At 39.9% G+C, this 12464-nt stretch overlaps 1 protein-coding gene across 4 annotated transcripts; it reads left to right on the plus strand.

Annotated features, from left to right (window-relative positions):
• The first annotated feature begins 1561 nt into the window (after positions 1–1561).
• On the plus strand, positions 1562–12158 carry LOC120437387 (coxsackievirus and adenovirus receptor homolog). 4 transcript variants are annotated; one of them, XR_005611080.1, is made up of 5 exons: positions 1562–1804; positions 7616–7951; positions 8190–8294; positions 8898–9062; positions 11475–12158. XR_005611080.1 is itself a non-coding variant. In XM_039607920.1 (4 exons), exons 1-4 carry the CDS (start codon positions 1702–1704, stop codon positions 8990–8992), a joined length of 639 nt encoding a protein of 212 aa, XP_039463854.1. In that variant the 5' UTR covers positions 1562–1701; the 3' UTR covers positions 8993–10855. The 4 variants fall into 4 exon arrangements, 3 of the variants coding, with proteins under 3 accessions (XP_039463854.1, XP_039463856.1, XP_039463855.1); XM_039607920.1 differs by lacking the exon at positions 11475–12158 and having other exon boundaries at positions 8898–10855; XM_039607922.1 differs by lacking the exon at positions 11475–12158 and having other exon boundaries at positions 8190–8272; positions 8898–10855.
• Positions 12159–12464: the final 306 nt, after the last annotated feature.

The raw sequence follows: 12464 nt of genomic DNA on the forward strand, positions 1-12464 counted from the left end.
GATATTTCTTGGCCCAGTCTTGACGTTTCAGCTTGTGTGTCTTGTTCAGTGGTGGTCGTCTTTCAGCCTTTCTTACCTTGGCCATGTCTCTGAGTATTGCACACCTTGTGCTTTTGGGCACTCCAGTGATGTTGCAGCTCTGAAATATGGCCAAACTGGTGGCAAGTGGCATCTTGGCAGCTGCACGCTTGACTTTTCTCAGTTCATGGGCAGTTATTTTGCGCCTTGGTTTTTCCACACGCTTCTTGCGACCCTGTTGACTATTTTGAATGAAACGCTTGATTGTCCGATGATCACGCTTCAGAAGCTTTGCAATTTTAAGACTGCTGCATCCCTCTGCAAGATATCTCACTATTTTTGACTTTTCTGAGCCTGTCAAGTCCTTCTTTTGACCCATTTTGCCAAAGGAAAGGAAGTTGCCTAATAATTATGCACACCTGATATAGGGTGTTGATGTCATTAGACCACACCCCTTCTCATTACAGAGATGCACATCACCTAATATGCTTAATTGGTAGTAGGCTTTCGAGCCTATACAGCTTGGAGTAAGACAACATGCATGAAGAGGATGATGTGGACAAAATACTCATTTGCCTAATAATTCTGCACTCCCTGTATAGAGTTTGGGATTCCTTTCTGTTCTTCACTCACCACTTAACTGACTATTTTCAGTGAATGATACATCAACCACTGCCCGACTGTTATGGGGTTTTTGCCCGGTGCAGAACTGTTACCTTATTTGTTCCAGGTTTAATTCTTTGTTTGACTTTAATCTCCCTGTGAATATGATGCATTAACCCACTGCTTTACACAACAAAAGGAATAAAAAACTGGATTTAATGGATTAACAGTGATTTATTTTTGCATCTTCTTATAGGAATCCTGCTGAATCAGCACCAAAGAACACACAGCAAACCCTCTGAGCTTTGCTTCAGGTTATCATGTCATCATCAGTGCAATCAGTGAGAACAATCTGATGTGTGTTTACTTAAACTCAGTGAAAGGCTTCCTGTCAGCTCTGTGCTAACGTCTGATAAACCTTCTTTAACTAGAACTTAGAACAAAGATTAAAGCTGTTTGACTCTTAAAGCTCAGTCTGTTCTCCTAAGACTTTTATGACATTAACTTCTTTTTTAGCGGATATAATGTAATATAATCACTCAGTGAACAGTCGTTCAGCGGTGTGACTCACAGGAAAAATTTTCCCTGATGTTGGCAAGTGCAACTGTGTGCAGCAAATGATAATGATATCATTGGTTGTTTTAGGCTGTTTTTTTCTTTTATTTCTATATTTTAAAATAAAAAACTGTCACATGTTGGATTATTTTGAAGAGAATAATTATCACCATCAGATAACACAGGGTTAGGACTGCCAGTTTATTTACACTCCAAACTCATGAAGAGCATAGCTGACTAAGAAGTCGCCTCTCCTCTCCTCTCCTCTCCTCTCCTCTCCTCTTACTTCCCACATTCCAAAGAGCACCCACCTCCTTTCCTTCATGATTGTACACGCCTTCTAGAAGTATCAAGCATCCCCAAATTTCCGACAGATGTGTGACAAAAGAGGAACACGCACTTTCCTTCCTTCATTCATTCAAACATTAGCTCTAGATACAAGTTTATATAAAAATCTGAATTTATCAGTAGATTCGCCGATTAAAACCTAATTTTAAACATCATTTATAGAAAACAGATAAAACAATGGTGCGATCGGCAAATCTGTGCCCTGGAATGGCTGTTTTGATAACTGCGTCACACCTGTGGATTCTGTCCTCTGCCTTCCTCCTGGAGTTTACTTCCACAGGTGAGATGTGTTAATAATGCTTTCGGTTATGCTGAGCGAGTTCTTACTTGGTGACATGTTTTTTCAGGTGTTTTCTGCTGCTTTTAATAGTTTTCACTTGACATACTTTACCTACATAACCAGCCAGGAGGTTACTGATGTTTATTCATTCATTCATTTGCTGATCAGAGAATAAAAATGATTACGAATCAAATAGTTATGATGCTTCCTGTGGAGAGAACAGAAACTATGTCTGTGGCTGTTCTGTTCTCCTAATCTTAAGGAGCTTCAATTATTCCTTTATTGCGCAGTTTAGCACAGGATAGGAAAAGTGAGTCAGTCATTATATGCAGTAAAAATATATAGAAAACAAGAAAGCAACACATCGCCCCCTGCTGGACATAGAATAGAATAAACCTTTATTGTCCCACAAATGAGACATTTATATTCGTAGAGCAGTCCCATATACATAAGCAACTGAAATTCATATACACAGATAAAAATGTAGGTAGATATGTACACAAGTGTGGGTGGTGTATGAATGCTCCTGGTGAAATATACAGTGTACAAACAAGCTGTTAACAAGCAATTAAAAACATGTGATCTGTCAATTAAACAGGTGATGAGTAAGATAACCATGTTAAACTGTGTTATAGAGTCTGAGAGCTGCTGGTAAGAATGACCTGCTTCCTACACTGTGGGTGTAAATGTCTGGTGCTGATCAAGCTGCTCAGAGCTCGTACAGTCTCATGAGGTGAGTGGGGGGTGTTGTCCATGATGGATGATAGCTTAGACAACATCCTCTCCTTCCAACCTGCTCGATGGACTTCAGCGGACAGTCCAGCCCTCCTGACCAGTTTGTTGAGTTTCCCCCAGTCCCTCTCTGCCATTCCACCACTCCAGCAGGCCAGAGCATAAAAGATAGCAGACACCACCGCAGTGTCGTAAAACGTCCTTAGGAGTGTCCTGTTCACCCCAAAGGATCTCAGCCTCCATAGCAGGTGGAGACGACTTAGACCCTTTTTGTAGAGTGTATTTGGGTTTGTGGACCAGTCCAGTTTGTTATTGAGGTGAACACCCAGGTACTGTATTTGTAAATGGTAAATGGCCTGTATTTGTATAGCGCTTTACTTAGTCCCTAAGGACCCCAAAGTGCTTTACACTACAGTCATCCACACATTCACACACTGGTGATGGTAAGCTACATTGTAGCCACAGCTGACAGAGGCTGTCAGTGCGCCCCAGGTTCTCGTGTACTCCTCCACAGTTTCAGTGTCCAAACCCTGGATGTTCACTGGTGTAATAGGGCGTGGCTTCTTGCTGAAGTCTATCACCATCTCCTTCGTCTTGCTGGCATTGATGCGAATATGGTTCTGTTCACACCAGCTGATGAAGTCATTGATGACCCCCCTACTCCAGTTTGCTTGCCTCAAACACCCGACCCACAATGGCGGTGTCGTCTGAGAACTTCATGAGTTATACTAAAACTTACTGATGTCACCATTGTTGTGGAAATGGAGTGTATTACATTCATTTGTCTCTGTGCCTAAGCCCCATGCCCCCGGTACCGGGGGCAAAAAGGAGGAGATCACTTTTAATCGGATATAACGCGGGTTGAGAAACATAAGTCCAGACATGTGTGGTATCCACAGAAACCTCAGAATCTCAGCTAAAATTTCATATAAACCATTTCTACAACCACCAAACACACCGAAAACAAGCCGCGATTAAACGAGCAGTTACGTAAATGCGCAGAAGTCCGCTAAACAAACAAAACCGAACTAGAAATTCTTCAGACTTCATGTAACCGGTTAAAAATAGGCTGGTTAGCTACCAGAGCTTTCACTGACTCCACACACCAAGTTTCACCACGATCAGACCAAAATTCACTGAATGAGCCGCAAAAGAAGACCACAAAAACACACAGCGGCGTAAATGCGCTAAGACAGAAATTGGCTTACCGTCCAGATTTCCTCCGTTATTTTCGCCGGTAGCCGGTAGCCACGTGATTGCCAGTAGTTGCCATGCCTACCTAGCCACATCAGAGCTGTTTTCCGTCAACAACCTCCATTTTAGACCCACCTACAGACACGTGACTGAACAGACGCCACATGCAATAAATTTGGGCCCACGTGGGTTTTGGCATTACAACGTCTGATTGGTTGAAGTGACGTGAACGCGGCATCGTTACTTTGAATCTATTGGCTAAAACGATTAAAAAGAGGTGTCAATCACGCAAATTGACCAAAAGAAACCAAAGTTACAGCCCCACGGAGTTTAAAGGGCCAGAGGCCAATCAAACGCTCTATGCGCACTGCAGAAAACTGCCATTACCATGTAAATGTGTGGTTAATTCTTCCAAAATATATTTTAAAAAAAAAGCATTTTTAGGCCTGTTAATAAAAATTATTAATTTCTGCTCTTTAATACCTAAAAAAATAAACTGGCATGGTGTCCAATTGTGTGCCAAAATTGGACATTTTTGTACAACGTCTGGATATTCATGTATTGACAAGGCTGTAGTTTTTCACTGTTTTACTTTAGAAACATAAATATTTGCACAGATGATGTTTATATGTTGGTTACTGAAATTCTGGAATCAAATGTGAGCTGAGGCATATTTTTAAAAGGGTTATATGCTAAAAATTACAAAAAAAAATTAGGCGAGAATAAAATCTACTTACTTTTTCTGTGTTCCAGTCTCAGTAACTTTGACACAGTAATATCTGCTTTAATATTTACACCTCTGTTTAAATTTCCCAAGTGTTAGCTTTATTTTGATACCAAGATTGTAAGGACAGAGTTTGTAATTGCAGAGAAATAATCAATTTAATTTGGGTATTATATACATTTTCGAGCAGGAAGCTCAGAAACCCCCTCGGGGCTTAAGAGGTTAAGAAGTCGTATAAAGTTATATTGAAAAAAGTATTTGTTATTTTTTAATTGAACTGTTTTATGCAAACATCACTGATTTACTATCTGCCATGATTGGAAAACACTGTCGAGCTAGACTAGCCTCTGCAGGGCTCGCAAAATCGCTAGCCGGACGCCCCAGGGCTAGCGATTTTTCCAGTCGGGCTACCAAAATCTATCTCAGCCCTGCCCGTTGGGCTATCATAGGAAGGAGAAATATAGGTCAATGCTTTTGCATTCTTTTGGAAATGTAGCTGGGTAATTATGTCATTGGCATCGGTGAGCCACTGTCAATATGTGACATATTGAAATCACGTTTGAATTTGCGCTTGCTTTTTGCTTTCATTTTGCAATCGCGCGAACTGTGTATAGAGAGCGACAGTACTGTTTGGTGAGTGACGATAATTTGCACACCAATTCCTCTGACATCGTCTTATCAATCGTTAGCTTACTATGCAAACATGACAAGTGAAATCTCCCACAGCAAGCTTAAACATGTGAGAGGTTGATCACGCAGAGAATCGCTGAGCGTTATGTGAGTGCGTGTGTAAAAGCAGCAGGATATATATTTTAGTTCAGCTGAGCCAAATAAGACAGGTCAGGGTGAAGAAGTGACAGCCAAAGAAAAGCCGACCACAAAACAGAAAAGTTATGACAAATCAGACTATGAGGCAAAAAGAAAGTGCAGCTTTATGGTTTCATGGACAAAAGAATTTCTGTGGCTGCAATATGACAAGCTAAATAACCAGGGGTGCACATAAGTGGTCCGCAGGTGCGCATTCGCTGTTGTTAAGGGTCCGAAATTGAGGACGAGAGTAAAACAATGATGGTCCAGAAGAGGTCGATCAAACAATTGATTTTAATGAATACACGCAGCGTGAGGAGACGTACACTGGAAACCATCACTTCAGATTGTTTTTATATTGTCAGGGTATTATAACGCCCCCTCTTGCGTTTACAAGCACATAATTTGCATCTTAAGAACATTATTTGCCTCTTCTACAGATAATGATCAATTTTAAGAGATAAATGCAGAGACAGGAGTTCCCCTTTCTGGCATCCTCTTCCAAATATGATCTCAGGCCTTTGAGGTCCCCATGGACTTGTCCTCCTTCTGTCACCTGTTGCTAGGCAAACTCAAATGCAACAAGAAGCTGAATACAGAGCCCGTTCTCACTCCTGAGGCGTAACATCCCGACGTTTTGTCACGTCCCGCAGCGTTCCTGAGGAACGCGAAAGGTGACCTTCCACGTTGTTATGGTACGCGGCGAGTTCCAGCCCTGTATTGCAGCCCTAAACCTAACCTTATCCCTAAGCCTAACCATAACCTTATGCCTAACCTTAACCATAACCTTATGCCTAACCATAACCTTATCCCTAACCTTAACCATAACCGTATCCCTACGCCTAAACCTAACCTTATCCCTAAACCTAACCATAACCTTATTCCTAACCTTAACCAGCACTTTAATGAGGTGAAATAGTGTTTTCCCAAGCGATTTGAAGGAAAAAGCGAAGATGTGTAGATTGAGTCCAAACGGTTCTCATGTGTCCGCAGTTTTCCGATGTCGTCAGGAAGGAACGCGTTGGGTGCCCGAAAACGTAATATGTTGACGATTTGTCACCTAGCGTAAAATGTTACGCTTAGGGAGTGAGAACGTGTTGGAATACATTCAGGCCTTTGCTCAGCTACTATTTTACTGTAACAATATACTCAGCATATAAGCTTTTAAGATTATAGATTTAACTCAACGATTTAAAGTGGTTATAACTGCACCTGTAATAAACATGTTAATATGTGATTATGATAACCCCTGTAATACAAATGATAACATAATGCCAGCAACTTCAATAAATGCTTGGATGAAATGATAATTAATGCAATAATAAAGATGATGGTTATGTGAAATAATCCCTGTAATTCTACACTGTCAAATCAAAAAACGCGCACATGATAAGAAGTTGCAATGCGTGTTTGCGTACATAAGATTTTCTGGAGGAGGACAGACATTTGTTTAGAACTCTTAAAGATGTCAAAGAAGCTCCTTTAAGCAATTACTTTGGTGTTTTCCCTCGATTTCTGAGTCGACAAGCGCCTTTGTTACTGGGACCAGTAATTTTAAGAAAGACCCCCATTAGAACCCATGAGAAATGCAAGAAATGCATTATTGCTCAGTCTGCAATATCTTTCCCTGAACAAACACCAATTGCAAAGAACATACTAAAAATAAACCTGAAAAATCTGTTTAGAACAGCGTACTATGTTGCAAAGAGTGAACTACCACTGGCACAATTTAGCAGTCTTTGCAAACTTCAAAAAGCAAATGGCCTAGATCTTGGTTCCACTTACCTCTTACCCTTGACTTTAGTGGAAATTTTAAATTCAGGATCTGACACAGACTGATTCATGTTCTACACAGTTCTTACAAGTTCATAGAAATTTCTGTTCAATTAGAACCCAAGTATTTGAGTTGATGTTTGTAATTTTTATACAATGTTGTAATTTGTGTTTCAACAATTTTTTGAATAATGTTTTGTTTCCTTTACAATATTATACTTTAATGTATAATATTGTAAAGGAAACAAAACAGGAAACAAAACATCAATCAAAAAATTGCTCTCTTTTTTATTCGGGCTACTTAAATTTATTTTGGGCTACCAAAAACTGAAGAGTGCCTGCCCGAAGGGCTACCAGAGATTTTGACATTTTGCGAGCCCTGCTTTGTTGTTCAGTTTATTAACGGACGCATTAAGAATAGGAACTAGATGTAAAACTATGATAATAAATAACATTTAATGCTTGTGTGATGATTTGACCAGTGTGCATAACTCCAGTGCCTTCTGATTGGCTGCTTTAGAAGTGAACAGTTATACTTGGATCCCTTTAACCTCTCTGCTCTGTTTTGTTTCCTCTTTCAGACCAGAAAAACATCACAGCTAAGTCTGGACAAGACGTCACTCTGACATGTCGAGCTCCAGACAACAAGGATCCTCATGTACAGTGGAGTAGAGCTGATCTCAAGGAAGATAAACTTGTTTTTGTGTATCGGAATAAGATGCCCGATCCAGAAAACCAGCATCCATCTTTTAAGAACCGGGTGGATCTGCAGGACAGACAGATGAAGGATGGAGACGTGTCTCTGATTCTGAAGAATGTGACGACTAATGACACTGGAACGTACAATTGTCGTGTCCAGAGAGAGACAGAGAGTATGAAGCTCATCAACAGCACCTATCTTCATGTTGTTCCTCCAGGTGAGTGAGTAGAGTTGAGTGTGTGTGTGATCAGAGGTGAAGCTGCTTCCTGGTTGTTGATGTTTGTTTCTAAAGATGTTGTTGATGAGACTTTGTAGAAAGCAGCTGGTCTGAGTGATGTGATCAGAGTGCAGTAGATAATGTCTGACAGCAGTTTGAAGAGGAAATGGATTCTGTTCTGTTCTTCACTCATCACCTACCTGACAGCTGACACCTCACACCTGTTTCTCACCTGCAGGTCAGACAGGAGGACACACAGAGGATGGAGGGAAGGAGGATGGAGGGAAGGAGGATGGAGTCTCTAGAGGATGTCCTGGTCTGGTAGCTGGTCTCTCAGTCTTTGGTGTGATTTGTGTTGTTGTGGCTGCTTTTGTGATCATTGGAAAACTGAAAACGTCAAATTCGTCCTGAACAAAGTCCAGTCTGAAAAAAAGCTTGTTGCAATTTGGGTTTTTTTTCTGTCTGCAGACAAACTTTTTTTCATTAGTTTTTTTTTTTTCATCTCTCGTTAAGAAATGAACGTGTGATTAAGATTCTGTTACTGTGTAATCTCAGGGGTTAAATTAAGGTCCAGAAATGTCTAATGTGAGTTTGGTGCCAACACTCTGAGCTCATCACTCCCCACAAATCTAACAAGGACAAACTGGGTGTGCACATGCTCCTGCCACAGTTATTTTAGGAACCACTTAATCTGACAGACAGAATAAACCATAAACAACTGAACTGCAACAAATACAAACTGCTTAGCTTACTTACTTATCTCTAACGCAGATCAGTATATTATCTTTAAAGTCAGGACTTATCACGATCGATGCAAAACAAACAAGTTTGTGAATACTTCCAGTGTGGGTTTTGTCTGTGACGTGTGACTCGTGCTTTTTTGTTTAGAACAATAATGTCTCCTATTGTTCTGCATTTCAGTGTTAAATATTTCTTTTGATTTCAGTTGCCAGATATGCAGTAAAAGACAAACCCCACAGAGAACGAGTCACGAGTCTCAGTTCTTCAGGTACAATCACATATGATCAGGGAACTGAGTGACAGCCTGCAGAGGAAACTGCCAGCAGATGAGTGCAAAGCGCCCTCATCTAACATGTCACAAATATTGTTGGTAAGTGTCATAGTGGCTTTGACACAAAGTGGCTTAATATTCAAGATGGTTTGATGCTACATATACATAAGACTAACTAACTAAATAGCTTATCCCACATAACCTCTCCACTCTGCTATTTTAAATTTGTTTTATGTCTTATGCTTTTATGTTGCTTTTATTATTCTACCTTGTACAGTGTCCTTAAGTGTTCTGAAAGGCATTTTCAAATAAAATGTATTATTATTATTATTATTAACTCTGCACAAAACTAACTCGTGAAACTCAGCTTTACTTTATCTCTGTACTTTTTGTTTCATGATTTCAAGAAAAATTCTAAATTAAGGAAATATTGTAATAAAAATTGGAATGTGACTGTTGGAGCTGTGTGACCTCTGTGAGCTTCCTGATTCAGATTGTGGTGGAGATGTAAAAGACTACAGGACAGCTTCAGATCATAAACTTCTTTAAGAAGTCGTCCTTTTTGTTTGCTCTGCTGTCTGATAGAGACGTATCCACACAGGCCAAGCAGAGCCAATCAGCTTTCACTTTAGATTTTAGTCACACTGTTGATCACAAGATATTGTTCATGTTACTCAGAGTGTATCTTACCTTTGGCACAGCTGGAGCTTCTGCCAGCCACCACAGGTGATCAGGGCACTGAGATGAAACACTCTGGCTCTGAGGTTTCCTACTTACACTTTTCTGGATTTTACACAACTGAATTCACCATCATACACACAGATGTTTACAGATGATGTCATTGCTGATTTTTCACAACTAGTTGGTGTAAAATTAGCCTCTGAGGAGTGAAACTAAACAGCATCATACAGTTAATATAAACTGGCAGCAGCTACATTTCACAGTGGTTTAAAAATACAACCTAACATAATGCATCACTGTGAACTTCACCACAGTTCTGCACTAAACTGTAGAAACCTGCTGACTGGTTTCACCTTTTCATAACACACAAAGATTATAACTCAGTTTGTGTTTCCAGATGTTCAACAATATGAAATAACCAAATCATTTATACAGCAGATCTTACTGAGCAGTTAATATCTCATTTTTCTCCTGTCCTCACTTTTTTACACCACATACATCAAGTCAGATAAATCCATATCACAGTGACATCTTGTGTTGCTGGTAACTATGTTACCTTTGTCATTTTCCATAGATTGAACTAAAGAAATGAGAACAAATTATGTTTTTGAAGGACTTTGTGATGATATAGAGTTGAAAGTTGTGCTGTTTTGAGCAGCTGTGGCTCAGGAGATAGAGCAGGTCGTCTTCTAGTGGACAGGTTGGTGGTTTGTCTTAGCTCCTGTAGTCTGAAAGGCCAAGCATGCATTCATCTGAGTGTGAGGGTGTGTATGTCACCTTAAAGGCACTTAGAGAAAGTCACATGTGAATAAGGCTTGTAGTAAGAAAGTGTTAAATTAGAAAATGGCAACGTAAGTACTGATCCATGTAACACTTGAGTTTTTGCAGTTAGTGAAAGAAACAAAACACCAACAAACACAATAAGTGACAAACAAGGAGGCACCAGCCCACTGAAATCACCGTTATGTCCTGTAGTCTCAGTGTAGACATTATCAGGGTGAGACAGTACTGCCACAGTGAGGTCAAACTGGAGCATTGCTGGTAATAATTCTCCACCTAAAAACTGTTGGAACGAAGACCTCCTCACACTTTTAACCAAAGCTGGCAAAAGTACAGAATGTCTGTACTTTTACTTTTACAACTGTTAAAAATAATCAAGGCAAGATCTGAAAACTGCTGCTCACAAACGCTGTCCATCTAATCTGACTGAGCTGGAGCTGTTTTGCAAAGAAGAATGGGCAAGGATTTCAGTCTCTAGATGTGCAAAGCTGGTAGAGACATACCCTAAAAGACTGGCAGCTGTAATTGCAGCAAAAGGTGGTTCTACAAAGTATTGACTCAGGGGGCTGAATAATTACACACACCCCACTTTGCAGTTATTTATTTGTAAAAAATGTTTGGAATCATGTATGATTTTCGTTCCACTTCTCACATGTACACCACTTTGTATTGGTCTTTCACGTGGAATTCCAATAAGATTGATTCATGTTTGTGGCTGTAATGTGACAAAATGTGGAAAAGTTCAAGGGGGCCGAATAATTTTGCAAGCCACTGTGTACATATATATATATATATATATATAACTTAAAAATCAACCAAATACTTCCAAACTTTGAGGACTGTGAGCAAAAAACAAAGCAGACTGGGCCCAATAACATCTAGAAAACTGTGTGGTTTTTACAGTTAACACAACTGTCTTTCTGTGTTTTACTTTATAAATTGATTTATTGTGGATAACACAAATGTTCATGGAGGGAGAATTATTATAGTCAGAGATTGCTGTCTTTAACTTTAATGCTGTCTTCATTTTTCTTTCTTTGCTTATTTGAGGATTTCTCCAAAACGTGTGGAGACGTGTGGAGGATAAACACGTGTGCAGATCAACAATGTGGTGATCACACATATTGACAGTGTGTTATAATAAGTAGCCTCGTTTGGAGTTGTGCAGGGAGTCACTGTTTTACAGAACAGCATTATTACGATGTGGCCAAATTGGCCAGCAGGTGTCACCGTGGTGATGCGCTTCAGATTGTTCCGAAGCTTCAATACATTTCAGGTGTCAGGCCAAGGTTATTGTTTCCCTGCAGGGGGACCAACTATGTCCTGTCTGATAACAAGTGAGAGCAATAAATAGATCATTTTCTGTTGTAACCCACAAACTGAATGGTAATGGTATAACGACACTCATCTTTCACTTTTCAGTGAAGCATAACGTCACTATTATTAATCTGATTTTACTCCTCACCAAATAACACATCCATAAATGTAAGTTCTCAAGAAACCACACTTTTTCACTTTCAGGAAAGAAACAGAAGTCTATGTGAATACAATTTTTTCCTCTCACAACAAAAAAGCTTTAAAAACCATCAATATTTGTAATATGTTTAATGTCCTTGTTTTATTATTTAATGTCACTGCATCTCTCATTTTTTAAGCTAATTTTTTCTGTTTTTGTTTTCTCCCTTTTAATCGTGCTTTCTATTTTATTTGGTTAATTTTACATACTCTTATACTGTATTCAAAGGAGTTTGCAAAGAAAAGCGTCTGGACTTCTTTAAGTTGCTTGAAGACGTTTCACCTCTCATCCGAGAAGCTTCTTCAGTTCTAAGGTCAAATGGCCGAGAGTCCCAGATTTAAACCCAGTGGGAGTATCCCCCCAAGGAGGGACAAAGGACCCCCTGGTGATCCTCTAATCACATGCGCCAAGGTGTGAAAGCGGGTGTGGGACCTAATCAGCCAGGGTTTCGGGTGAGCCCATTGTGAAACCTGGCCCCACCTTGTCATGTGAATTCCTGAGGTCAGATGGCCCAGGATGTGAGT

This window comes from Oreochromis aureus, linkage group 3 (genome assembly GCF_013358895.1).
Source record: "Oreochromis aureus strain Israel breed Guangdong linkage group 3, ZZ_aureus, whole genome shotgun sequence".
Lineage (NCBI taxonomy): Eukaryota > Metazoa > Chordata > Actinopteri > Cichliformes > Cichlidae > Oreochromis > Oreochromis aureus.

Bases quoted from the DNA above. Each gene is read 5' to 3' on its own strand.
- LOC120437387 (XM_039607920.1), top strand. From the start codon at position 1,702: ATGGTGCGATCGGCAAATCTGTGCCCTGGAATGGCTGTTTTGATAACT. The intron at 7,952-8,189 runs GTGAGTGAGTAG...TCTCACCTGCAG, and splicing joins TCTTCATGTTGTTCCTCCAG to GTCAGACAGGAGGACACACA. The intron at 8,295-8,897 runs GTGTGATTTGTG...TTTTGATTTCAG, and splicing joins AGCTGGTCTCTCAGTCTTTG to TTGCCAGATATGCAGTAAAA.